This window comes from Marmota monax, unplaced genomic scaffold (assembly GCF_021218885.2).
Source record: "Marmota monax isolate L192 unplaced genomic scaffold, Marmota_monax_Labrador192_F-V1.1 WCK01_AAM20220418_F8-fsc00015, whole genome shotgun sequence".
NCBI classification, from domain to species: Eukaryota; Metazoa; Chordata; class Mammalia; order Rodentia; family Sciuridae; genus Marmota; species Marmota monax.
The window spans coordinates 22,989,580-23,015,179 of record NW_026692194.1 but is presented as its reverse complement, the minus strand read 5'-3'; the positions used below and the strand labels follow the sequence as shown (position 1 = coordinate 23,015,179).

Here is a 25,600-nt window from a genome sequence, read left to right as displayed (position 1 = left end):
TTAGTGCAGATCTCCCACAACATTGTTGGTGGAAAGATGAGCTGAAATTTTCCGTCTGGAAAACAATCTAGCAGTGATATCAAGACCTTGCAACATTTTTGTGTCTCCCAATCAACTTATTCCAATTCTGGAAATCAAGCATGAGACAATCACGTTTACCCGCAGACAATCACGACAAAGATTTTCATTGAAACATTATTTACAACACTAAAATATGGGACACAAACTAAATGGCCAGCAATAAAATAATGGTCAGGTAAACTTAATGACTGATTATTCAGGTGACAGAAATATGCTGCCTTCAATGAATGTTTTCAAAGATTTTCTTCACTTGAAAACTGGCAAAATATTTTAGTTTTAGGGTTGCACAAGGGAATAAAAGCTAAGAATTATCACAAAAAGTCAAAACAATGAAAAGCTTGAAGAAGTGATATGGTAAAAAGGCTTTATGATTTCAATGTTTGTCATTCAATTTTTAAAAATTATAACAAAATATAATATAAAAATTGCCATCTTAATAATTTTTAAGTGTACAATTCAGTGGGGTTAAGTGCATTTATACTGTTGTGCATCCAATCTCTAGAATTCTTTTCATCTGGTAAAACTAAAACTCTACCTCCATTAACTAGAAGCTCCTCATTCTCTCCTCCCCCAGTATCTAGGAACTAGCAACCTACTTTCTGTTTTTATGAATGTAACTATTCTAGGTACCTTTTATAAGTGAAATCAGACAATATTTTCTTTTATTGACTACCCTAACCCATGTTGTAGTCTGTGTCAGAGTTCCGTTCCTTTTTAAAGCTGTATAATATTTCATTTTATACATTTATACATATATGTGTGTGTGTATACATATATACATAGATATATAATATTCTGTTTAGTCATTTATCATTTGTCAGTGAATACCTGAGTTGTCTCCATACTTAGACTACCATGAATAATGTTGCTTATGAACATGGCTATATAGATATCTTTGCTTCCAATTTTTTGAGGTATGTGCCCAGAAGTGGAATTGCTGATTATAGTAATTCTATTTTCAGTAAATGCCACCATATTTTCCATAGTAGCTGTACCATAGATTTTTAGTAATAATAGTAATGGCAAATGCTTTCATGATACTGTCAAGTAAAAGAAGGAAGCTGTAACTTACACATACAGTCTAACCTTAACTATGCCCACCCCCCAAAAAAAGACATAGGAAAAAAGATGAAGTAACTACATAAAATTGTTAACCAATAATAGTGGTTTCCACTGGATTGTGGTCAGGAGAAGATTTCTATTCTCTTTTCCAAATTTTGCACTTATTTTCTGTGTTAAATATATGCTGCACTGACAATCAAAAAAAATTGAAAAAAAGTTTAGTAGAAAACTTTTGGTCAACACATGATACACTGTGCTAAGTCAGAATAGTTTGCTCAGTTCACTAAGTTTATTAAAGGGAACACACAAAACACACACACACACACACACGACCTTTTTTTTCCCCTTTGATAACCAAAGAAGGAAACACTAGATAACTAAATTCATCTCTGAAAATTTTTAGCCCACTATAATAGTAATCCCAGCCCTCGACCAAAGTCAGCCAGTCTTTTCCTCCTTCTAGTCCTACTTGACAGGGCTTTAAAAGTCTTTCCTACTCAGGCAGGACCTGTGATCCAGCTGGGACAGCTGACCTAGAATCTGCAAACAGCAAGGCTTGCAGACTGTCTACCTTTGGGGACTGTGCAGAATTCTGTTTCATGGGCCCCCAGCTGTTCTTTCCAGAACAGTGGCTGACCCTTATTCTCACCGAGTCCCTGGCCTGGGTCAGCTCAGTTTTCTTTCAATAGTTGGTAAATTGCCTTAGCACCAGGGAAGAGACAGTGAACTAGATTGAGGAGGGAGGGATGGAGGAAAATGGGAAGGAAGGGACTTCAAGGATTAATGAGCTGATTTCCATAAAGGCTTTGACATCTTGGAATGAAAAGCAGCCTGTAAGAGCAGAAACCCAGTCCTTTACTTAGGCCACGTTGCCAGCTGGCCATTCATCACCCCAAATTCCCCAACAGCTCCATGGCTATTGCTCAACCACCTCATATAAATCCTTATTAATCTTGCAAAGTCAAAATACCAAATACACGACAAAAGTCTTTATGTGCCCTCAATTTCAGAGTCAAAATTTAAAAACTGAATTGGTGATCCCATGGCTCCAATGAATTTTTTAAAAACCTTTTCTGGGAATAAAAGGACAAATAAATGACACATCCACTAAAATTTTTGTACTTATTGGACTGAATGAACTGAGGCTAATGATCAAATAAATTTAGGAGGAAAAAGGTGTTGGTGCTAAAATTTAAACGAACATTTTCTTTTTGCCGTAACATCATTTTTTCATAGCTTATATTAAAAAGATACAGAAAATCCTTAGTGGGCTCAAAAGAACATTTATTCTTCTTTCATGTGTAAATTTCAAGGGACATAAAGAAGCAGTGGAATTTGGAATATTCTGTGTTGTAACATCTTCATGGGAAAGGCAGATGAAGGTAAGATGGGTCTGTTTTCAGAGGGGACCACTAGGACCTGAGTGGGTTAGCTGAGCATGGAGCTAAGTGGTGTAGACAAACACCTCCTGAAGCAAGATGCCCTTAGGGACATGGCAGGCATGGGGCAGGCTGATGCTTCATCACTTGTCCCAATTCTATAATTTCCTCTTCAGGATCATCAGGGTTATCCTGTCAATGGTGTAGACAATATAGAAAGACGGATACAAAGCTTTGGAATGCGTTGTGCTTTGGCAGCATGTTTTCCTTCCAAACTCTATTCCAGTCTCTAAACACATCCTGACTAATACTAGTAGAAGTAAGTTGGGGAGCAAGAGGAAGCTGGTGTTAGGAACCATCCACAGACCACCCACCAAGTGGAAAGTTCACACTTGGATAATAGAGAGTTGACTGTACTGGAAACAGAAAGTGGCTTTCCTGGATTCTGGGCAAGGAAGGTAGAAGCCCAGTGAACTGCAGTGATTCATGCCTTTATTTTCTAGGGCATGGAGAAAAATCAAGAGAAGGGTGGGGGACAGTGATGATGATGATGAAAAGCCCAATTGGAGAGTAATAATAGGGGCCACCAGGAAGGCTTAAAAAGAAATTCCCCAGCTGAACAGGAAGCTGGGGTGACTCTGTGAGCCAATGCCTGGTGGGTCACTACGCCTTCTCCATCCCAGGCAACAAGAAAGGCTGGACTCAGGAAGCAGGTGGGAAATGACCTTCTATGAGACCCATGACAGAGTAGCAGGCTAAGGGGCCAGAAACTTCTTCGCTATAGGACTTTAAGAACTGGAGAGTTTGGAGGCTTGGGATAGTTCCGGCTGGAAGGAGGGTTAACAGGATGATTTCTGGAGAGCCCCAACTTCCTGATCCCCCGAAGTAATAGCTAGGAGGATTTGACCTGTTAATAGGTAACCAGCTGAGTACAAATGTGACCACAAGTCCCTGTTCTCCCAGGAAATGTGTTCTGGGGGAGCTAAGAGTCCACTGAAGGCAAATAGGACAAGGCTGAGGGGAAGAGTTTATGGTTAGGCAATTTTTACCCTCTAAATAAAATGGAGAAAACAAAATTTAGATTAAAAATTAGAGATTCAACATAACTTTGTTGGCATTTTAGATGCTAGAGAATTTCCCCATCAACATCCCTGTCCAAAGTTATTGCTGGTCAATCACTAAGGCCTGCTGTGTGGGATATCTGCCACTGGCTCCCCTTCACCCAAGCTTCCTTAAGGAACTTTCACTGTGGCTTCTGCATGTTTCCTCAGCCTTATTCTGTGCCACATGGGAAAGCTAATTTTCTTACACTTCTTCAAACCTACCCTGCCATTTCAAACTGCCATATTTCTGCTTATGCTATTACTTAAGTCTGGAATTCTCCTCTTTGCCTTGGCCATTTGGCAAAAATTTCTTTTCTTTCTTTTTTTTTTTTTTTTTTTTTGGTATTGGGGATTGAACCCAGGGGTGCTTAACCACTGAGCCACATCCCCAACCCTTCCTTTATTTTTGATTTTGAGACAGGGCCTCACTAAGTTGCTGAAGTTGGCTTTGAACCTGCAATCTTCCTGCCTCAGCCTCTCAAGTCACTGGGATTACAAGGTAATGTCACAGTATGTGGCCAATTTGGCAGAAATTCAAATCATCTCTTGATGGCTGGTTCAATGTCAGCCCTCCCTGCTTCCTCCTCTGGGCTAGTCCTGTACCACATAAATTTGTCACTTAAAAATGTAGAATGAAAATCATCTACTTATATATCTTTTACCTCTGGTGGCCCTTAAAGCCAGAACAACTTCTCTCTGTGTATCCCCACCTCTCCTAAGACAAAAGTTGGCCTGTAGCCTTTGCTTAACAATATTTTCTTGGACCAAAATGATCTTTGGGCCTCATGCCACCCATTACTTGATTTGCCATATAAGGTGGGGGACCTAACGAAAGTAAAAAATAAGCACATTTTTTAAAAAAATAAAGAAGAGAGGCTGCTCTCTCAGCAGACTGCAGCATGGAATGTGGTGAGGAAGTACGTGGGTCTCCTCTGGACGCAGTCGCTGGGCACTTACCGTCCTACCAGTATCAGGTACACCAACATACATTTGAACACAGTGTTACAGACAACACTTCCTGTATATTAAATGCAGAATTCTTTTTATTCCTTCATCTTTCACATACAAAAAGTTCTAAGTTCCAAAATAAATGAACAACAGCAAGGATGAAAAAAAAAAGTAGCCCCCTTCTTTGCCTTGCATTGTCAAGCTATCCTAGTGCCCACCTGAAAATGGCAACTTCCTTCTCCTATTCCTATCCTTGCCCTAGGATATCTCTCTGAGCCTCAGTGCTGCTCAAGTCTGACATCAATCCCACATCTGTGAGCTGCCAGGGTACTTAAGAGTTTGTAGCACATGATTGAGAGAATCACTGTCTTTCATTGTTTATTTCTAACACATTAGCTACTTGGTGGGCAGTAAAAATCCATATTATGGGCTGGGGCTGTAGCTCAGGGGCTGAGGCTGTAGCTCAGTGGTAGAGCGCTTGCCTCACATGTGTGAGGCGTTGGGCTTGATCCTCAGCACCACATAAAAATAAATAAATAAAGATGTTAAAGAAATAAAAACTACATAGAGTTTTTTTTTTTTTTTTTAAATCCATTATTACACCCCCCCACCCCCCCCACCCAGTAACTCAGCTAGTAACTCAGCAATTTTAGAAAAATAGTCAGGAAAATATTTTTCTTCTTTCTTTACTACAACCCAAAGTTCTACAAGGATACATACTCCAGTAAGTTTAGAAAACTCATGCCAATGACTTTTAAAACTCTCCACAAGTAGATAATGGCAACTTTTGAATGTGCTGCTAACTCCAATAACTCCTTGCTAACGTGGGGTTTTAACATACCTCTTGGCCAGCCAGAGTTTGGCTTTGGTACAAACAGTGATGTCAGTCAGCTCCCGAAGAAAGTCTGAATTTGTTCTGTGTTTGGAGTCCGTGTAGGCTTTTAACAAATGAAAAACCTAAGCCAAGAGAGAGAAAAAGCAACATCCTGCTGTGAAAATGTATCTTTCATAAATGCTCAGTTCCTCCCTTTAGGTTTCCTCCAAATACTCCCCTTGGAGAAAACAGACACCTGCAGAATGTGGTACTGCTCTCCGCAGAAAAGCATGTGGATTTTGGAGGAGAGAGCAGTGGTGTCAAACCTGCGGCCTTGGCCCATAGTTGTGCTCAGTGTCCCTCACATAATTCCAAAAATTGGGGACTATTCTATGACCACACAAAAACTTATTATTAGAAACAATCTATCCATTTATTTCAGCAAAGAAACACAAATATGTCAGTAGTTTTACATGAAAATAAAATGTGCATTTTCAAGTCAGTCTTCCTATAGGAAAAATAATTTTGAGTGTCCAAACTGGTTTAACAGTGTGGGTTCATCAGAATAGTTTTGACTAAAGGAGCAGGCACACCAATGCTTGCCTTTGCAAATATTGAATAATGATGTTTGGAACGAGATTTATATATATATATATATATATATATATATATATATATATATATATATATATATATATATATTTTTTTTTTTTTTTTTTTTTTAAAGCAGATTTACCCTTAGAGGTCAGAAGTGGGGACAACAATGCAGATGTGTACCCCCCAGCCTTACATGACATTATACACTAGAATTAAACAGAGCAAAGCAGGTCCTGTTGTCTCTCTGGTGCCTATATTTAGAATGATGGCCATAGTTCCAACAGATAAGTGACAACAGATAAGTGACAAAGGCCAAGTGCAAGTGTGTGTGCTCAATTCACACTTAGCAATGACATCCACGAAGCCTCTGAGAGGAGTACAAATCTGCAATGAAAGAGAATAAGGGGGTGGGCAAGAGTCTTTGACCTTAGCTAATGCCAAGGAGAAAGATACAAGTCAGAGAAATCCTTGGTCTCAGCTCCTTTATCTAAATCCAGGGGGAAGAGGTGGGTGGAGGAAAGCAAGAAGAGATAAAGGCACCAAGAACTTTGAAGCCTATTTTAATGGTATTTGTTTTCTTTCCCTATTCAGATCCTTTGCTGGAGCTGCAGGTGATTTTTTCTAAGTAAACAGAATCAACTTTTTCTTCTTTCCCACCTGCCAACAAGAGGCTGGGCTGACGGTAGTAAAATAATTGAAAGTTCAATATGGAAAGGAGTAACAAGAAATGTGGGAGGCCAAGACAAAATAGATCAGGTCAGAAATAGCGGTACACCCCTGTAACCCCAGGAACTAGGAAGGATGAAATAGGAGAATCATAAGTTCAAAGCCAGACAGGGCAATTTAAGGAGACCCTATCTCAAAATAAAATAAAAGGGTCTAGGGATATAACTCAAAGGTAGAATGCTCCCAGGTTCAATTCCCAGTCCCCCACCCCACAAAAAAAAAAAAAAACAAAACAAAAAAAAAACACAACAAACAAATAAAACCCCCCAGAGCTGTCAGAACCTCGCTGGGCGACCTGCCAGGTTTTCTGGGGTCAGACATCTGCAATCACTACCAAGAAATACATGCTGAGCACATTCTGTTTGGAGAATCAAAGTAAGTTTTGATTACTCTGCTATATGTTACTACTATTTTTTTTTTCTGAAACAGAAGTAACTGTATAGAAGAATGCACACAGTCCCAGTGTGGAGACTGGAAATGCTTTCTCTAATAAAGGATCTGTTATTTCAGAAGCAACAGATCAGATGTCGCTCCCTCACCACACCCCCGCAGGGACCCAAACCACCCGGCCTGGAGTCTGCAGAAGTGGGTCTGGCTGGGGCTTCTGTTCTTATGTGGTAACTGCCAGAGGGAAAAATACCTCCCTCAGCCTCAATCCCCACTGTCCTGAAAGAGCTGGCACAGTCACTGGGCCTTGCTTTCTTTTCTCCACAGCTGCACAAAACCAACCACCAGGGCTTTTCATGGTGTCACAGGATTGTAATTAATCAGCAGACACCAGCAAAATACATGACTTTGGAATTTACTTGTAAAGAAAGCTGTGAGATTTTCAAATGCTTCTCATTTAGAAGCAATCACTTCAAAAATAATTCCTGATGGATGTTTAAACTTAGTCCTATATTTGCTCACCTTGCTTGGCAAAAACAAGACTGTTTTTGAAACGCTTGGTAGCTCTGGTTTAGGAAAATCAGCCTACAGGCCCATCAGTTCTGTTACCCTGGGCACAAACCAGACAACAATTGTGATCCTGGTTATTCATCAGGAAGGGAGAGTGATCTGTTTCCATGGGTCAAATGGAGAGAGAGGTACACTTAGAAGAACTGGCAGAAAGAAGCAAGCAGAGTGACAGAGTAATATAAATGAAGCACAGAATCGGAGCAGTCACAGAGGAAATGGAGTAGAAAGGACAGGGAGAAGAAAAACAAGAAGGGGAGAGGGAAGAAAAGTTTTAAAAGCAAATGTATTAAGTAAGTTAGTAATTTTTAGATAATATTTTTTTCTTTAAGAAAATTAATGAAAATATTTGAACACACAACTACCCTCACATGACATTTAGTGTTGGGTTCAAGGAAAAAGAGTCCATCTTTTGGTGTGAGGTCCAGGCATACGGCCAGGCCTCTGGAACTGGGATCTACAGTGAGATCCAGGCATACTAGGCAGCTCCAACCTGAAAGGTCATTTGTCCACCAGCTCTTAGGCTGCCAGAGGCAAGGCTACTCCTTCTCCCTTTCCCTCTTGCCTACAGTTCTGATCCAGAAGAACTTCTGGGCTAAAAGCATGGTTGGGCCAGGCCTGGGATAATTTGCAAACGGCCTGTATCCCACACTGTCCTGAACCAAGCACAGAAAATCCAAAGCTGCTAGACCCAAGGTGGAGGGTGATTAACTGAACACACATGAGAACTCTGAGAAGTTTGGTGGGGTTTGTTGTTGTTTGGTGACACTGGGGACTGAACTTAAGGGGTGCTCTACCACTGAACTATATCCTCAGACCTTCTAATTTTTACTTTGAAACAGGGTTTCACTAAGTTGTCCAGGCTAGCCTCCAACTTTTGCTCCTCCTGTCTCAGCCTTCTAAGTTGCTGGTTTGCACAGCTGCATGACCATCACTTTCTCTTTTATTTTATATCTTTTTATTTATTTATTTATTTTTGGTACCAGGGAATAAACCCAGAAGTGCTTATGCACTAAGCTACATTCCCAGCCCTTTTTATTTTTTATTTTGAGACACAGTCTTGCTAAATTGCTTAGGGCCTCACCAAACTTGCTAAGGCTGGCTTTAAACTTGTGATCCTCCTACCTCAGCCTCCTGAACCCCTGGGATTACAGGTGCATGCCACTGTGACAAAAAAAGATTTTAAATGGTATCAAAATATCAGCATTGCCAACAGAAAGAGTGAATCTTAACATAAACTATGGACTTTGGTTAATAATGATTATCAATATTGGTTCATTAGCTGTAACGGATGTACTACTCTAATGAAGATATTAATAATAGGAGAAAACTGGGGTGTCCAGGGAGGAGAGTAATATATGGGAACTTCCAATACTATCAATTTGATTTTTTGATAAATCTAAAATTATTCTTGAAAATAGTCTAATCATTAAAAAACATACATGTTGATACAGCTTAGGGGACAGCAAGCATCCTGTATGACAAGAGCACAGCCAGGGTGTGCAGAGGGTGGTGGGGTCAGACTGAGAAAGTACTTAAAGGTAACCTGCTGGGATGAGCATTGCCCTGTGGACAGCAGAGGCCTCTTCAGAGAGCACTTCAGTGGGGGAGCTGTGACCTGGAGAGGAAAAGTCAGTGGGTGTGTGTGGGGGGGGTGGGGTAAGGTGTGGAGGGCCAGGACCACAGCAAGAGTCTAGACAAGAGATGGGTGCATTGAAACCAGGGCTCAAGGCCAACAGTCTGTGGGCTGAGGCTTTACTTGGCCCCTACAGTATTTTTAAACCAACATTTATGAATTGGGAGATCACACCAAAATCATTCTGATTCCCCAGTTCTTTTGGAAAGTCAAAAGATCTAGCTATAGCTGGCCCACCTTCTTGCTGGCTGACAGTCACCTGGCTGTAGCTGAGCAAAGTGTGGACAGAGAGGGCCATGAGTTTATCCTCACTGCCTGTCTTGGCTCACTTAGCTACCTGGCCTGAGCAGGGCTCTCATTTTGCAACTTTCCCATCTCACCCACCCCATCTCAACTCCAGCAGCAGTGGATTCAGAGGAAAGGATCCATTCTTCTGGGGGCTGCAAGGTAGGGCTTGACAACTGCTGTAGACATGGAGCTGAGGGGCAGCTGGTGAACCAGGGGCATCTTTCAGGACCAGGTTCACAAGAGAATACACAACAGGTCTGAGAATGAGGGAGGGGACTTAACGAGTCTGGCTGGGAACATCAAGGTTATGGCTGCTCTAATTAGGGCAAAACCAGGAATTCTTCTGTGAGGAAAGGAAGCTCAATTAATAATCACATCAGAACAAACAGAGAACAGATAGTTATTACCCCTAGCTACAGCATGCCCCTCGGAGAAGGGTGAGGGGTAGACTTAGAGTTGTCAGCAAAAGAAAACAAAGAAAAGCTTTGTTGCCTTATGCCCAGTCACAAAGAGACCAAAAGTACAGAAGACCAACAGCACTGCCCATGACTATCACAGGCATGGGACAGTCAGCCCTGCCTTGGAGAGGGGTGGTCACTGAAGAAGCCGGAAATGGAGAAGGGGACCAGAGAATGTGCTGGATTTCTTGCCCCTAAGACACAAGGCTCAATGAAACTCCATGTGGAGAACCTGGAAGTGGTTACCCTCTGTCCCTAACCCCACCCCAACTCTAAACAGAGAGAGCCAGGGGAGCCCCAGGCATCCGTGCAAAGCTCAGGGTCCACTTGGGCAGTACAAAATCTTAAAAGCAACTCCACAGAGCAAAATACAAGGCTCTCTGAATAAATGCCACAGGCTTAAAAGGAATCATGAGGCAGTTCCCTGAAAAAACTCACACTGCACCAGTAAAATATGTCTGGTTTATGCTGCTGGACTAAAATAGTGACTTGTGTTAGACAAGATCAAGATGATATATGGCTATTTGGGAATGCAACGCTGAGATGGGTTTTCCTCTTCACCAAGCATGGCTTCCAGGCAATTTTCCCCCTTATAAAATCAACAGCAGCTGAGCTCCAGAAACCAGTAGGATCCAGCAATAACAGGACAGTGAGACAGGCCATGAAAAAGGCCAATGCCAGTAAGAAAAGAGATTCTCGTTTCAAAGGCTAGATCTCTATGGAGTGAATGAACTGCAACCATTAGCAATCCCAAACTCTTCAAGATCAACCAGTCCCTCCACTTTTGAAACTGTATTTTCTTAAAGCAAATTCGATCTTTTCCTTTTGCAGCATGCAGATGTGAGTGCATACTTCTGACCCTATCACATTCAGCCAAGTATAAAAGTCCTGTCTCTGCCATTCTGCCTCTTCTCTCTGCTTTGCTCTAACCCCCCAGCTAAGTCAGTGCTGCATTTTTCCAAGCTCAGTGTTTACACAGGGTTTTATTTCGGCTGGTAAAACATCTGTATTTTTTCAGGGACTTAAATAAATGATCTATGCCGGGAATGTACAGTATAGGGTGATGTCAGGCCCCCTTTTTTTCTCGACTCACTGGGCAGAACAGGCAAACATTGTTTCAGCCTGTAGTTGGGAATGTGAATATTTATCCTGTCGACTTAATTCATACAAACAGAACTAAAGGCAGGCAGGCAGAAGTATTTTATGACTGTAACTCAGACTGCAAGCTGGGGGTGGGGGGAGGTTGAAGGAGGGATCTAAACTTTCTAATTCACAGAAACATGCCTAATCACATAACTGCTGGGAAACAGATACAGCAAAAGTAATTTAAAAGGCAGATCTGTGCTTGCAAGTGTGTGTGGAGGAGATGGGAAAGCAAGAGAGAGAAAAGTTGTCTAACCTATATGTCATTTCTAATCATAACAAGGTGGGTTAGGATTTGTTTTCTGCTTCAGGCAAATCAATCAAATCCTGGTCCAACTGAGTTTTCTCAGGAGCACCCCTCTGCTACAGACTTCCAAATTCAGGGCAGTGCTTGCAGGGCATATGTACCTGCCTATGTCACAAGAACAGAGAGCTCATGTCCTATTTTTTATTGACAGACCAACTATTACCAGTCTTGAGGGTCGGTGTGGGCTACAGACAGAACCTTAAGAAACTGGAGCCCCTTGGTCCAGTTATTCCCTAGAAGAAGGACTTAGTGGGCATGTGCCACCCACACTCACCCACCAACTGAACTCTTCACCAGAGGGCAGGCCAGGAAGCATTTCAAGTGGTTGCTCCCTGTCTACCAGATGAGACCACATCCTTAGGAAGGTCTTGGTAAGTTCCAAAAAGGTGACTTCACTATATTATGTTGATGCTACCAGGAAGAGGACACTAATTACAAAGTGTAATTGCTTCCTACCTGACTCTGGCTGGGGCAAGAGGATTGTAGGAAATAGGCCATAAATATCTTTAAGGACTAAAATGTAAAAAAATACCAACTCTATGAGAACTGAGCAATTCACTTTGTGTCTCAAATTTACCCCTCCTTTCCAGAACATTCCCACAGTCCTGTTCAGAATCCAAAAGACCTTGCACATAGATGATGAGAACAACCTAATCTGGCAGGTCTCACCCTCTCCCACACTGATTTTACACACAGCTGTCAGAAGTTCTAAAGCCAAGCTCAGAGGTATCGCTCCCAAGTTCAAAATCTGTCAATGACTTTCAATCTTCTCAAGAACTTACTGGGAATTGAAGATTCAACTAACCTTTCTGGTTTCACTTCCTACATTCTCTGTTGCATAAACCAGTTCTGTGGCCACAGGAGATGATTCCCCATTCCTGACAACCTAACAGCTTTAGAGTGAGTATATATTTATCTTGGATCATCTCTGGCCTGATGTTTCAATTTCTCAATACAATTAGGAATCTTGTCACCCAGCAGTAGTGTCAAAGGCCCCTACACTGACATAAAATTGATTCTAACTAAAGAATTTCTAATTTCACTTATCAGAAACTATGTATAAAAAATTAAGTTATATTTATTTGCAAAATAAGGCTCTGTTTAGATTCCTTAGGAGAACCCTTTTCTATACTGGCTAATTTATCTTTTCTGTCTATCTGGATCTTCAACTATTGAGTTTCCTTAAAGATAGTACTGAGATCTGTAAGGAACTCTTTGATGTAGCAAAACTTATTAATGAAAAATAACAGACAATTCATTCAGTCAAAACACAACACAGAGCTGGGTGCCATGGCTCACGTCTATAATCCCAGTAGCTTGGGAAGCTGAGGCAGGAGGATTTCAAGTTCAAAGCCAGCCTCAGCAATAATGAGGCACTAAGCAGCTCAGTGAGACCCTGTCCCTAAATAAAATACAAAAAAGGGCTGGGGATATGGTTCAGTGGTCAAGTTCCCCGGGTTCAATCCCCAGTACCCGCTCCCCCCAAAAAACAAACAACACAGCAATGCAGGAGGGGGTAAGTGGATAGAAGAATAAATGAAAGAAAATTAGTCAATAATTGATCACTGTTGAAGCTGAGAGATGGATACACAGGGATTAATATACTTGTATACACTTAAAGTTTTCTACAATATGAAGTTTAAAATATTTAGAGAGGGAAGAAAAGAAAAAACAGTAAAATGTATGTAAGATACAAAGATGAAATTAATAAAGAGCTATGATCTTGTGAAGGAAATAAGAAATGTGCATAAATAACTGAAGTTTAAGTGGAAAAAATATAAGTGCTATAAGATAGAAAATACAAGGTCCAGAGATAAACTTGCTGGAAATTCTGCATATAGAAATAGAATACATGATAAAAATGACATTCAAGCTGTAGAGAAAAGACTGATTTATTCAAGAAAAATATATTAAAACAACCAACCAGTCCTTTGAGAAATAATATAATTGGAAAATTACCTAAAGCCTTGTACTGAGATAAATTCCAGATAGAATAAAAGAGTCCAATGTAAAAAAGAAACTACAAAAATGCTAGAGAAAAAATGCTTTATAATCTTCAGGTAAAAAGGGTTTTTATGAAGAAGCTGGGTGTGGTGACACACCTCTGTAATTCCAGCTACTGGGGAGGCTGAGGCAGGAGGATCACAAGTTCAAGGGCATTGTCAGCAATTTAGAAGACCTTATCTTAAAATACAAAATAAAAAGGGCTGGGGAGTGGCTCAGAGGTAGAGTGGCACTAGGTTCAATCTGCAGCCCTCCACACAGACACACCAAAGAAGAAGCCATGATGGATTCAAAGGATGTATGGATGTGAAAAAAGCACTGAGAACTTCTGCATACCAAAAACTACTGTGAATATTCAATAGTGAAGGTAAAACTGGGGAAAATATTTGCTAATTCCTTATCAATAACAAAAATAAAGTTAAATATGGCAGGGATTCCAAGAGTTTTTCAGTTCATAGCACGTTCAGTACCTCGGTAATATTTTCATGGTGCTCCCTTGGCCAAAGGAAATACCTAATAGTTTCATTAAGTAGGTATATCCAAACAACCCAATAAGTATTTATGCCCTTACAAAGTAATGGTTGTTTTAAAAAATGACACATAAAAGTTAAAAGAACTTATGTGTATTATTTCATTCTTAAATAACCACAATACTTAACTCATGGGACTTGTGTGCCTATTGGATACTTCATAACTTATTAGAATCACTAGATTGTACACTTTAATTCCTGTTCCATGTTGATTTCTCATGGCACTTGCTTTTTATCACAGTAACTATCAAATACTCAGTTTTACTATATCAAAAGGAATGTAGTATAAGCCAATGTTGTTAACTCTAAATTACTTCAAGTCAGTAGTTCACATATCATCTGACAGATGGCAAGTGTCACTGGGCTTCTCCCCAAAATTTAAAATATCCCATGCCTTGGCATAAACTTTGGGAACTGCAAATATTTAGCAAATAATATATACAAACAATTCACAGATGAAATACAAATAGCCAATAAACATGAGAAAATGTTTAATTTCATTATTGTTTAAAGAAGTGCAACAATGTTGTTGTTGTTTTTTTAACTCAGAAATTTGGCACAGAATCTTTTTTTATTGAATGGGTAAGACCCAATTAATATCTGTATAAGAAAATAAATACTCACTCATCATTGGTGGAAATATAAATAGGCACTACCTCTTTGGAGGGTAACCAGTAGAGCCATGTTGTTGCATACACAATGTGTCCCCCATGGTACTAGGGCAAAGCAGCAACCTAGAAGTCTAGCAGTTGCCATTAGAATGGAAAACACATACTTTCTTCAATCTTGCAATATCTACTTCTAGGAGTTCATTTGCAGACATCCTTACAGGGGCAGACTAAGATACAGATGCTCAAGGATAACCTTCAGCAACACTGGTTGTACCAGGAAAGTTTAGAAATGACCAATACAAAACCAGATGAAAATAATCATGGGGGGCTGGGGATGTGGCTCAAGCGGTAGCGCACTCGCCTGGCATGCGTGCGGCCCAGGTTCGATCCTCAGCACCACATACAAAAGCAAAGATGTTGTGTCCGCCGAAAAAACTAAAAAATAAACATTAAAAAATTTCTCTCTCTCTCTCTCTCACTCACTCTTTAAAAAAAAAAAAAAAAAGAAAATAATCATGGGATATTCCTACAAGTGGAGCCAAACTATATAGCCATTCAAAAGAAGTGTTGGAGATATATATGGACAGAACTGGAAATATCCCCAAATCATACTTTACTTTTTTTGGGTTGTGGAGGAGGAGATGTGCTGGGGATTGAACCCAGGGTTGCTTTACTACTAAGCTGCATCTCCAGCCCTTTTTAATTCTTTTATTTTGAGATAGGATCTCGCTAAGTTTCTGAGCATCTTGCTAAGTTGCTGAAGTTGGCCTCAAACTGCAATCCTCCTGCCTTACTTACCCTTCTCAATTGCTGGGATTACAGGCATGTGCCACCATATCAGCCCCAAATCACACTTTTAAGTGAAAAGACAGGCTGTAAGGCACTGTGATCTCATTTTTATAAACAGTGGGGGGTGGGATTCTTTTTTTTTTTTTTTTTTTGAGAGAGAGAGAGAGAGAGGGAGAGAGAGAGAAAGAGAGAATTTTAATATTTATTTTTAGTTTTCGGCAGACACAACATCTTTGTTTGTATGTGGTGCTGAGGATCGAACCCAGGCCACACGCATGCCAGGCGAGCGCGCTACCACTTGAGCCACATCCCCAACCCGGGTGGGATTCTTATACTCAATGTTTCATATTTTTGTAATTTAGAAAGCTTTTACAGTAAGAATACATTATTTTAAAATCTTTTCTTTTGAAAGAATTATACTCATTTTATTTGTAAAAACAGTAGTCTGTTTACCTTTCCTTCAGCTTATTCCAACAGTGGTATCTTATATACGAAATTAGAAAATGAACAGGAACATTACTGTTAACTAGGCTATACATCTTATTCAGTTTTCAGCATTTTTTACACGCATTGTGGCAGGGGGTAATTTTATCCAGTGTAAGGATTTGTGTAAGTTCTACCACAATCAAGATACAGTGTGGTCACAAAGGAAGAGTATATTACTTTTGGAACCAGAAACAATAAATCATATATTTCTTAACTCCATACTTAGAATGAAAATCCACATACTAATTATTGGGACAGGTGGCTATGTGGTATTTTTCACCAAAAGATGGTGACAAGGAATTTTCAAGGCATCAGTACAACGAAGATCTCATGATATCGCCAAGGCATCTCCCTGGTGTCCTCCTCTGACTTTTCAGTTGCAGCCCTGTGGCACTGGAAGGAGGGATCAGAGGAGAAGACCATTGAGGGGAGAGAAGGCTGCCCCTGGTGTGGACACGCAGCAGCATTCTCGAGAGTGGCAGTGAGATTTCCAGCGAACAAGATCCAAGGACATGTAAAGCTATTAAATTAATTTGCACTTTCCAGAATTTAAGGCAGCTATAAAATTTGCCTTGTAAAGAGTTTTAATTATGGAAAATAGATGAGCATTCAGCATCTGGTCTTCAGGCTGGTAACTCACATTATCCGAGCTGTCCAGAGAAGGGGTTTTGGGGGCAAAAAAATTTAAAAACCTGGGCCTGGACTGTGGCAGCCTTGGAGTCTGCGGGCTTCCTGTGTGCTGTGGTAATGAACAGACTCCTCTTTTTGAAAAATGAGGATGAAAATTTTTTTCTTTTTACTCTTTCGGTTGCAGCTTATTTCAAAGGTCATCAAAGTAAACAAAAGGAAAAGACTGTGAATCTTTAAAAGTCAAAAAGTGACAACTGTTTATAAAGTGTTTATATTTTCAAATGGAGGAAGGAAAAAAAAATTATCCCTCTAAGCCCTGAGAGACAGGACTGGGGTGGCCACTCCACCCCCCCTCCCTGCAGTTTGTTTGTTCATTTGCCACTCAACACCTCCAGCAGCCAGGACCAGGAACATCTGCTGTGTCCATTTTGTGTGGAATTATAAGTCTACTGGATGGGCTGGGGTTTGTGGAATAAACCCTTCTGTGTCTCAAGTGAAGGCCTCTTGTAGCCCTTTTATTGATAACTGTACCTCCCACAATCCTGCTGAGCTATGTGACATCCAACATCCCACAGACAAGTTGCAGAAAGGTCTTTCCAAATCCTGAGCCCCGCTTCCTAAGAGGGTATCACTGTTCAGAGAAGGCAACTCTGTAAGATCTAAACGAAGCAAAGGGCCAGTGAAATCAATCCTATGAGCCTCCTTTGATCCCTGAGAGTGATCAAAACCTCTTGACTCAGGAGTGTTCTTAGCTGAGCTGACAATGAACTCTGAGCAGTCATCATGAATGAGCTTCTAACTGAACTTTGTAACTGTTACTAGGCATACCGCATGATAACAAACCTCACATGGTATTAAAATAATCACCTAAAATACCTTTTACATCAGCATGCTAAGCGAATTAACTGAGAATTGTATCTCAGTCTACAGCAAAGACTTCATATCATTTCTCCTCGTCCATCAGGGCTCAGCTCCCCAACTCCCTCTGCAAAGTTCTCCCTGACGATTCCAGGTCATGGCAATCTTTCCATCCTCTCATCCCACAGTATTTATATCTGAACCACTCATTTGGCACCTAAGAAATGTTGCCTTGATTGCTATTTATCTTTTTAAGTAAACCATGCTGTTTTATCTCCTACATAGCCTTGCCGGAATGCAAAAGTTTGTTGATTTGATTTTAAATTTAAGGCAATTACCTTGCGGGCTGAGATAAACAATACTTGCAAGGCAATCGTTAACTCCATAGTGAAAGTAAACAATGAAACTCCTTGCAAATGGGCTGGTGGACAAGGTAAGATGCCCAATGAATGCAAGTCTTAAGACTGGATATGCTTGTGATAGACCATCTGCCTGTTCCTCCTCACCTACTGACAGGCCATGTGATTTGTGTGAATTTATCATCTCCCAAACTCATTTGAGGAAACTCAGAATCTTTCCTCTAAATCTGCTCCATCGAAAACACTGATGCCTCTATGAAACCATTCTCCCTAGAGCTATTATTTGTTGGATGCACAGCTGAATGAAACAATGACGTCACTACCCACCCACCATGCTATGAACCTTTTTGGACTTTCCTTTTTGACTATATTGCTGGAAGGTTCTGAGCACCAGGTTTGTAAAGTTCAAAACTGTTATGGATTTTCCCTTTAAACAACACCCCCCCTCCCCCAGGACTGACGGCAGTGGGACAAGAGGACGTTCTTGGTTTCCACCAGACTCATACTGATAAACTTCAGTCTTCAAGTCAGTAACTGTACCTCTGGGGGATATCTGGCAATGTTTAGAACATTTCTGAGAGTCACAACTGAAAGTGGGAACTACCAGCACATAGTAGAGGCCAAAGATTCTGCTCAACGATCTACAAGGCACAATACAACATTTTGGAACAAAGAATTATCCGGCCCAAATTGTCACAAGCACTGAGGTGAGGAGCCCAGGACAACTGTCAGGTCACATGCTTTGTAACCAAGAGTAGGCTAGTGATCTTAGAAAATTACTTAACCTTTCTGAGCCTTCATTTTCTCACTTATAAAATGGAGTTAATAAGACAACTCATCTAACAGGGATGCTGTGAAGTGCTTTGTAATTACTCCTTAAGAAATTTGTCTACCATGTTAATGGATGGTATGCTCTACGTGGGCAATTTGCGGCATCTCTCTGTGTTGGCATCTCTCCTCACTCCTTCTAGCCATCTCTTGGCACTGCTCTTTTAGAATCTTTCCTATGCCTCTGAGTACCTACTCTTCCTGTTTTGTTTTGTTTTTTCTTTCCTTTTTTTGTGGCATGTTCCTTAGCAGCACTTACTTTCCTTAGTGGTCTCTGATGATTTTTCCAGAAACTATGCTTTTTGGCTAATCATCTTACCACACTTCCCAACAATGACAGGTGTATGGCAAAGACAACTAATTATTATCCCTTGGGTGCTTTAAGAAGTATAGTCCTTATTACCAAGTTTGCCCTTTTTGCCTTAAAGCTAAATTTTCAGTGTTTGTGGTTTACATCTAAGAGTAAGTTGTGCCGTTAGATGTCTCAAAAGAATAATTTGGTGATTCTTGAAGGTATTAGCTTTGTTAGTTATGACCCTCCAGAGGTTTATCCTTGATAGTCTCCCAACTGCACATGTTCTATAAATTCCCATCTTCAGAGGTACAGTTTTGAGCTCCTTTGTGTTGCTTTGAGAGGCACACTCTTTTAAAATAGGTGAAGTAATGTAAGCACATTCTTGTTTTCCTAAGTATTTCCCAAATGACCCAAATCAGGTAACACTGTAACAAATGCTTCAGCTTCTACTTAGGTCATTTCTTGGGTGAATCTGTCCAGTTTATAAAATAAAGACTTTATTCAAAGTCTTTCCTATGTACATTAGTCTCAAAGAATGGATAGTTGGATATTTATAAAATGAACTTAGGCTTATGATCACACATTATAGTGTTATTTTTAAGGTGTATGAATATCTATGCATGAACCATGTCTCCACAAAAGGAAGAATCCTGGTTATCATGAAAAAGTTGTTCACTCAAGAAACCTCTGAAGTGGTAGGAGGGAGAGAGAGGGATTTCTAACCTGATCCAGAGGGATGCCTTCAACTTCAGTGGTCAGTGAGCTACTTTATCATCGGGAAAAGAAATGTACAGCAGCTGAGCAATATGAGGAAACGAGCAAGGTGCCCACCAACAAAGGAGTCTTGGTTCATAAGTTTGTGGACTAGGTACGTTTACCCTTCTAGACAGAAGCATCTCTGAGGTCGAGGGAAGGTGGTTTTCATCAGGAGGATTCCTTTTCCTCATAGTCAAGTAAGCTTTTAATGTAATACAATAGACTTGAAGGCTCAGCAGAGCTACTAAACTGACTTCTTGGGATGGGGATGTAGCTCAGTAGTAGAATACTTACTTAGCATACACAAGATCCTAGGTTCAATTCTCAGTACCAAAAAAACCCCACAAGAATAAAAACCCTGACTTCTTTGAGCTCAACTCTATTAGCCTAAGCAGAGTTTACATACTCAGCAGTACTCACATTTGGGGCTGGATGATGCTTTGCTGTGGGTGTTGTCCTGTGTATTATAGGATGTGAGAACCATTGCACTAAGCACTCTAGCTTGTATGCACCCACACATCACAGCCACTTTGGGAAGGTGGCATTTAGTACAGTTTCTGTCCTTACGAAGCACTCATTCACTCTGCAAGTATCTGTTGACATTTGCTTGCGTGCCTTCTAAGGAGAATGAAGAACAAGTATTGAGGCCCAGGAGCAAGAAAAGGCCTGGGGATTAGAGAAAGGCCTATGGGATTAGGGTTGAATAAAAGGAGGAAAGCAGCAGGGGGTGAGACTGGAGCCGTGGGCTGGATCAGGTGTTTTTGGTGCTTATAAACTATTGTAAGAAAGATGATTTTAAGTGTGATGATAAATGACAAAAGGATTTTATGCAGGGAATTAAGTTAATCTCACCTGTTTTTAAAAGGCCCTTCTGTTCTATATAGAAAATAAGTTTGAAGGGAGAAAGAACAAGCAGTGAGGTCAGATTCGAGGCAAATGCAACTGTCTGAGGAAAAAGTGAGCACTGGAAAAGAACAGCAGTGTGGAGGTGGAGAGAAGTACAGATACTGGTAGATGAGAAACCACGCTAGAGAAAAGGGAGAGATCAAAACGTGACCCCCCAGATTTCCTCTTGAGAGGCTGGGTGAATGGTAGTGCTATTTACTGAGGACCAGAAGATCAGTGGAGGGCCAGGTTTGTGGCTGGGCCAGGGGTAGAGTTAGATTACATTTGATCAGATGGATAGATACTGCCTCCTGACCTGGAGGTGCAAGGAAGATAATCTTATGAATTTATGATTTATTTAAGGAAACAGCATACATCCTACATGGAAAGTAGGGTCTACAGCCAGTGACCAAGGTAAATATTATATACAGTTAAAATCAGCACTGAATCATATTCAGGACAGCCAGAGACACTAAAGAAACAGTATAGTCCCAATCTCCATCTCCTGTTAACTCCAGGGCACATACTTACTGAGAGAGAAGGGAATATTTAAACTGCTAATCCTTTTCTCCCTTTTATTTCTTAATTTAGTGCAGACTGAACTAATTAAATATGTTCTATGCAATCCCAACAAATGCAAAATGAGATTAATTTCACTTAAGAAGTAAAAAATACCAGCAAGCAAAAATTACTGTCCAACAAGTTGAACACAAAACCTCAGGGGTTTCAGTTAGTGAAAGTTCTGAGGAAGGTGAGTGAAGACGGAAAGCTCACTACCTAAAGGTCATGGAATTTTATTAGGAAAAAGTCACAGACAAGACAGGACCTAAAATTACTTACATATTATTAGTAATTTCCCTTTGTGACCACCTGAATCTCCAATCTCCAACTACTTCTCCAGATCTTCAAACAATTTAAGTGGAAAATGTAGGAGGTTTAACTGTTTCAATAGGATTGAGATATGAAGGTAGGGCAGAGAGGGGTTGGAATCCACAACACAGTACCAGAGGACAACTGGGAAAGCAAAAGTTTATATATAATACTTCCTAATATTGGAAGAATTGGAGGCCAAGAAGCAAACCACCAGGATTTCAGTGAAGTTACCATCTAAGTAAAACAGGAAATTAAGATTCCCTACGTTTCTATGGACAACAGTATGATGATTCCTAAAAACATTTTAAACAGGATTACCACATGATCTAGCAGTACAGTTTTTGGGACTATATCCAAAAGAACTGAAAACAGGGTCTTGAGAGATAGCTGTACACCCATGTTCATAGCAGCAATGTTCACGAGAGTCAAAATGTAGAAGCAACCCAAATGTCCCATGACAGATGAACAAAACGTGGCACATACATTCAAAGGAATATTATTCATCCTGAAAAAGAAAGACAATTCTAACACATGGTACAACATAGATGAACTTTGAGAATATTATGTAATATTAAGTAAGACAGTCACAAAAGGACAAACACTCTATGACTTCATTTACACAAGATATTGAAGAGTAGTCCAGCTCCAAGGCATGGAAGGTAGAATGGTGAGTGTCTGTGGCTGAGGGCAGGGAGAAATAGGGAATTGGTTTTTTTGTTGTTGTTGTTTTGTTTTTAAAATTTTTTCCCAAGTTGTAGATGGACATAATATCTTTATTTTTACTTATTTATTTCTATATGGTGCTGAGGATCGAACCCAGGGCTTCACGCATGTGAGGCAAGCACTCCACCACTGAGCCACAACCCCAGCCCAGGGAATTGTTTAATGTGTGCAGAGTTTCAGTTTTGCAGGATGAAAAAATTTCTGGAGATTGGCTACATAATAATAATATATGATTGATTTTTCTATTTCTATGAAGAATATCACTGAGATTTTAATAGGAATTGCATTAAATCTGTATAACATTTTGGTAATATGGCCATTTTAACAATATTAATTCTGCCTATCCAGGAGCATGGGAGATTCTTCATAGAAATAGAAAAATCAATCATGAAATTTATTTGGAAAAATAAGAGATCCAGAATAGCTAAAGCAATCCTTAGCAAGAAAAGTGAAGTGAAAGGCATCACAATACCAGACCTTAAACTATGCTACAGAGCTACAGTAACAAAACAGCATGGTATTGGCACCAAAATAGACTTGTAGACCAATGGTACAGAATAGAGGACACAAAGATAAACTCACCAAAATATGGTTATCTCATACTAGACAAGGGTGCCAAAAACATTCAGTCGAGAAAAGATAGCCTATTCAACAAATAGTGCTGGCAAAACTGGAAATCCATATGTAGCAAAATGAAATTAAACCTCTATCTCTCACCTTGCACAAAAATCAACTCAAAGTGGATCAAAGACTTAGGCACTAGAACAGAGACCCTGCGCCTAACAGAAGAAAAAATAAGCCCAATTCTTCACCATGTCAGCCTAGGATCTGACTTCCTTAACAAGACTCCTAAAGCATAAGAAGTAAAATCAGAATCAATAAATAGGATGGATTCAAATTAAAAAGCTTCTTTTCAGCAAAGGAAACAATAATATGAAGTGAGATCTTAGAGATCAGGAGAAAACCTTTACCACATGCACTTTCGATAAAGCATTAATCTCTAGGATATATAAATAACTCAAAAAACTTAACACCAAAAAAAAAAAAATAACCCAATCAATAAATGGGCTAAGGAACTGAACTGACACTTTACAGAAGAAGAAATACAACTGATCAACAATGTATGAAAAAGTTTTCAACATCTCTAGCAATTAGAGAAATGCAAATCAAAAGTACTCTAAGATTTCAGTCTCCCTCCTGTCAGAATGGCAATCATCAAGAATATAGGCAACAAGGGGTTAGGGTTGTGGCTTAGCGGTAGAGTGCTTGCCTTGCGTGTGTGAGGCACTGGGTTTAATCCTCAGCACCACATAAATAAATAAATAAATAAATAAGAATATAGGCAACAATAAATGTTGGCGAGGATGTGGGGAAATAGGTACACTCAGGAATGCAAATCGGTGCAACCACTATGGAAAGCAGTATGGCGATTCCTCAGAAAACTGGGAATGGAACTACCAAAGACCGAATGTATTCTCTAATATGCGGATGCTAATTCACAATAAGGTGGGGGGCACTAGGGAAGAATAGCGTTACCTTAGATTAGGTAGAGGAAAGTGATGGGATGGGGAGGGGAAGTGGGGCTAGGAAATATAGTAGAATGAAACAGACATTACTACTGTATGTGACTTCATGAGCAATATGATTCTCCAACATGTACACAGAAAAAATGAAGTTATATCTCATCTATGTATGATATATCAAAGTGCATAAATGCATTCTACTGTCATGTATAACTAATTAAAACAAACAAACAAAAAAATAATATCAATATACTTAACTCTACTGAACCGTAAACCAAAAAATGGCTAAGATGGTAATTTTTTTGTAATATGTACTTTATCACAATTAAACATTCAGAAAGATTTTTTTTTGGTACCAGAAGTGGCCCAGGGGTGCTTAACCACTGCACTGAGCCACATCCCCAGTCCATTTATTTTTTTATTTGTTTGTTTTGAGATGGGTTTCACTAAGTTGCTTAGGGATTTGTGTAGTTGCTGAGGGTGGCTTTGAACTTGTGATCCTCCTGCACAGCCCCCCAAGTTGCTGGGATTATAGGCATGCACCACTGTGCCTGGCCATTTAGAAATTTTAAAAAACATTCCCTAGGGACTGGAGTTGTAGATCAGAGGTAGAGCACTTACCTTACAAGTATGAGGTACTGGGTTCGATCCTAGCACCACATAAAACCAAATAAAGGCATTAAGTCCTTAATGCCTTTAAAAAAAATTCCCTATGATTTGATATTATAATACTGTAGTTGACATTATTTCTGAGATGTGTTTGGATTCTGTTTACAGAATTCATGTATTAAACAGTCTATGGATGAACTACACATTTACTTTAGATTAACCAACTGATACTTTGTTCCTGAGTTAAAGGCTCTTAGAAGCCCATTTTGATTTTTTTCAATCCCTTACCAAAGAGAAAGAGAGGAAAGTTGAGAGAGAAAGGCGGGTGGAGAGGACAACAAGTATAAGGTGCTGATTAAAAAAGAGGCAAGCTAGAACTATAACATCTATAACAAGAGGCAAGCTGGAACTATGCAGTAAAGGAGGGAAGAATAATTCTCAAGTGATTCTGAGACACTGGAATGTCTGCGTGGACCGAGAAGGCCTGCTCCATTGCTTTTCTAAAATCCATTGTTTCCCACCTCTCTGCTACTATATTGGGGGCATGGCATAGAGCAAATCTTCAGAAAAGTTTTACTGAAAAGAAAAGGAAAGGTCTCCATTGCAGACTTTAGAAGAAGTGGTAGAGACTCTCACAATCAGTATGTCACCTGCATCATGTTAGGGAGATACAAAAGTTTATTCTTACATCACACACTTGTGCTGAACCGTCAACTTTTCTTGCCATACAAAATCTGTCTTCTCTCCGCTCCCAGCTAAGAGCCTTCTCAACCTGTTCAGCCCCCTGCCTCCATCATCGCCATCGGCACCACTTGTTACACAGTTGGTAACTTCTCTCCATTGTCTTATGTTGAAGTCTGCTCAAAATTTTACAACTCAACTCACCACCTCCACTCAATATCAAGGCATTTTTTCTGCTCTTCTTTATCCTCCCAACAGTCATGCAACCTAACATCGTAGGTCAGAAAACCTTGGGCTCCAATCCCCTTACTTTCTTTTCTAGTTCACTGTCCACAGCAAAGGCACCTCTTGAAAAGCTAAAACGGAAATAATATTTTCATCCTTTTTCTGTCTCTCAAGATGAAGAAGTCATAGGTCCTGCACTGCTGACCTCCTTGATCCTCAGAAGATGTGTTGTAAGCAATTATAATTATTTTTGTTATCTCTGGTTTCATTTCTCACAACTCTTACTTCATGCCCCTTGATCGTGACCATGAAAGATTATGTTGCTAAACTGTTCACTCTGTCTCCTGCTTCCTCCACTCCTGTCTTTGGAGAGTCCTGCCAGCTGCCCTTTAAACTTGGAGGAGTCTCCTCCTTGCAACTGCCAAGCTAATACCAGGAA

General features: G+C 40.1%; 1 protein-coding gene across 1 annotated transcript in view; it reads right to left on the bottom strand.

The window, feature by feature from the left end:
- The window catches only part of Thada (THADA armadillo repeat containing), a 318,367-nt gene that overhangs the window by 90,670 nt on the left and 202,097 nt on the right, over positions 1 to 25,600 (bottom strand). The window contains exon 30 of the mRNA XM_046425124.2: positions 5,415 to 5,530. Coding sequence (XP_046281080.2) covers positions 5,415 to 5,530 — 116 coding nt within the window. The remainder of the gene's footprint in view (positions 1 to 5,414; positions 5,531 to 25,600) is intronic.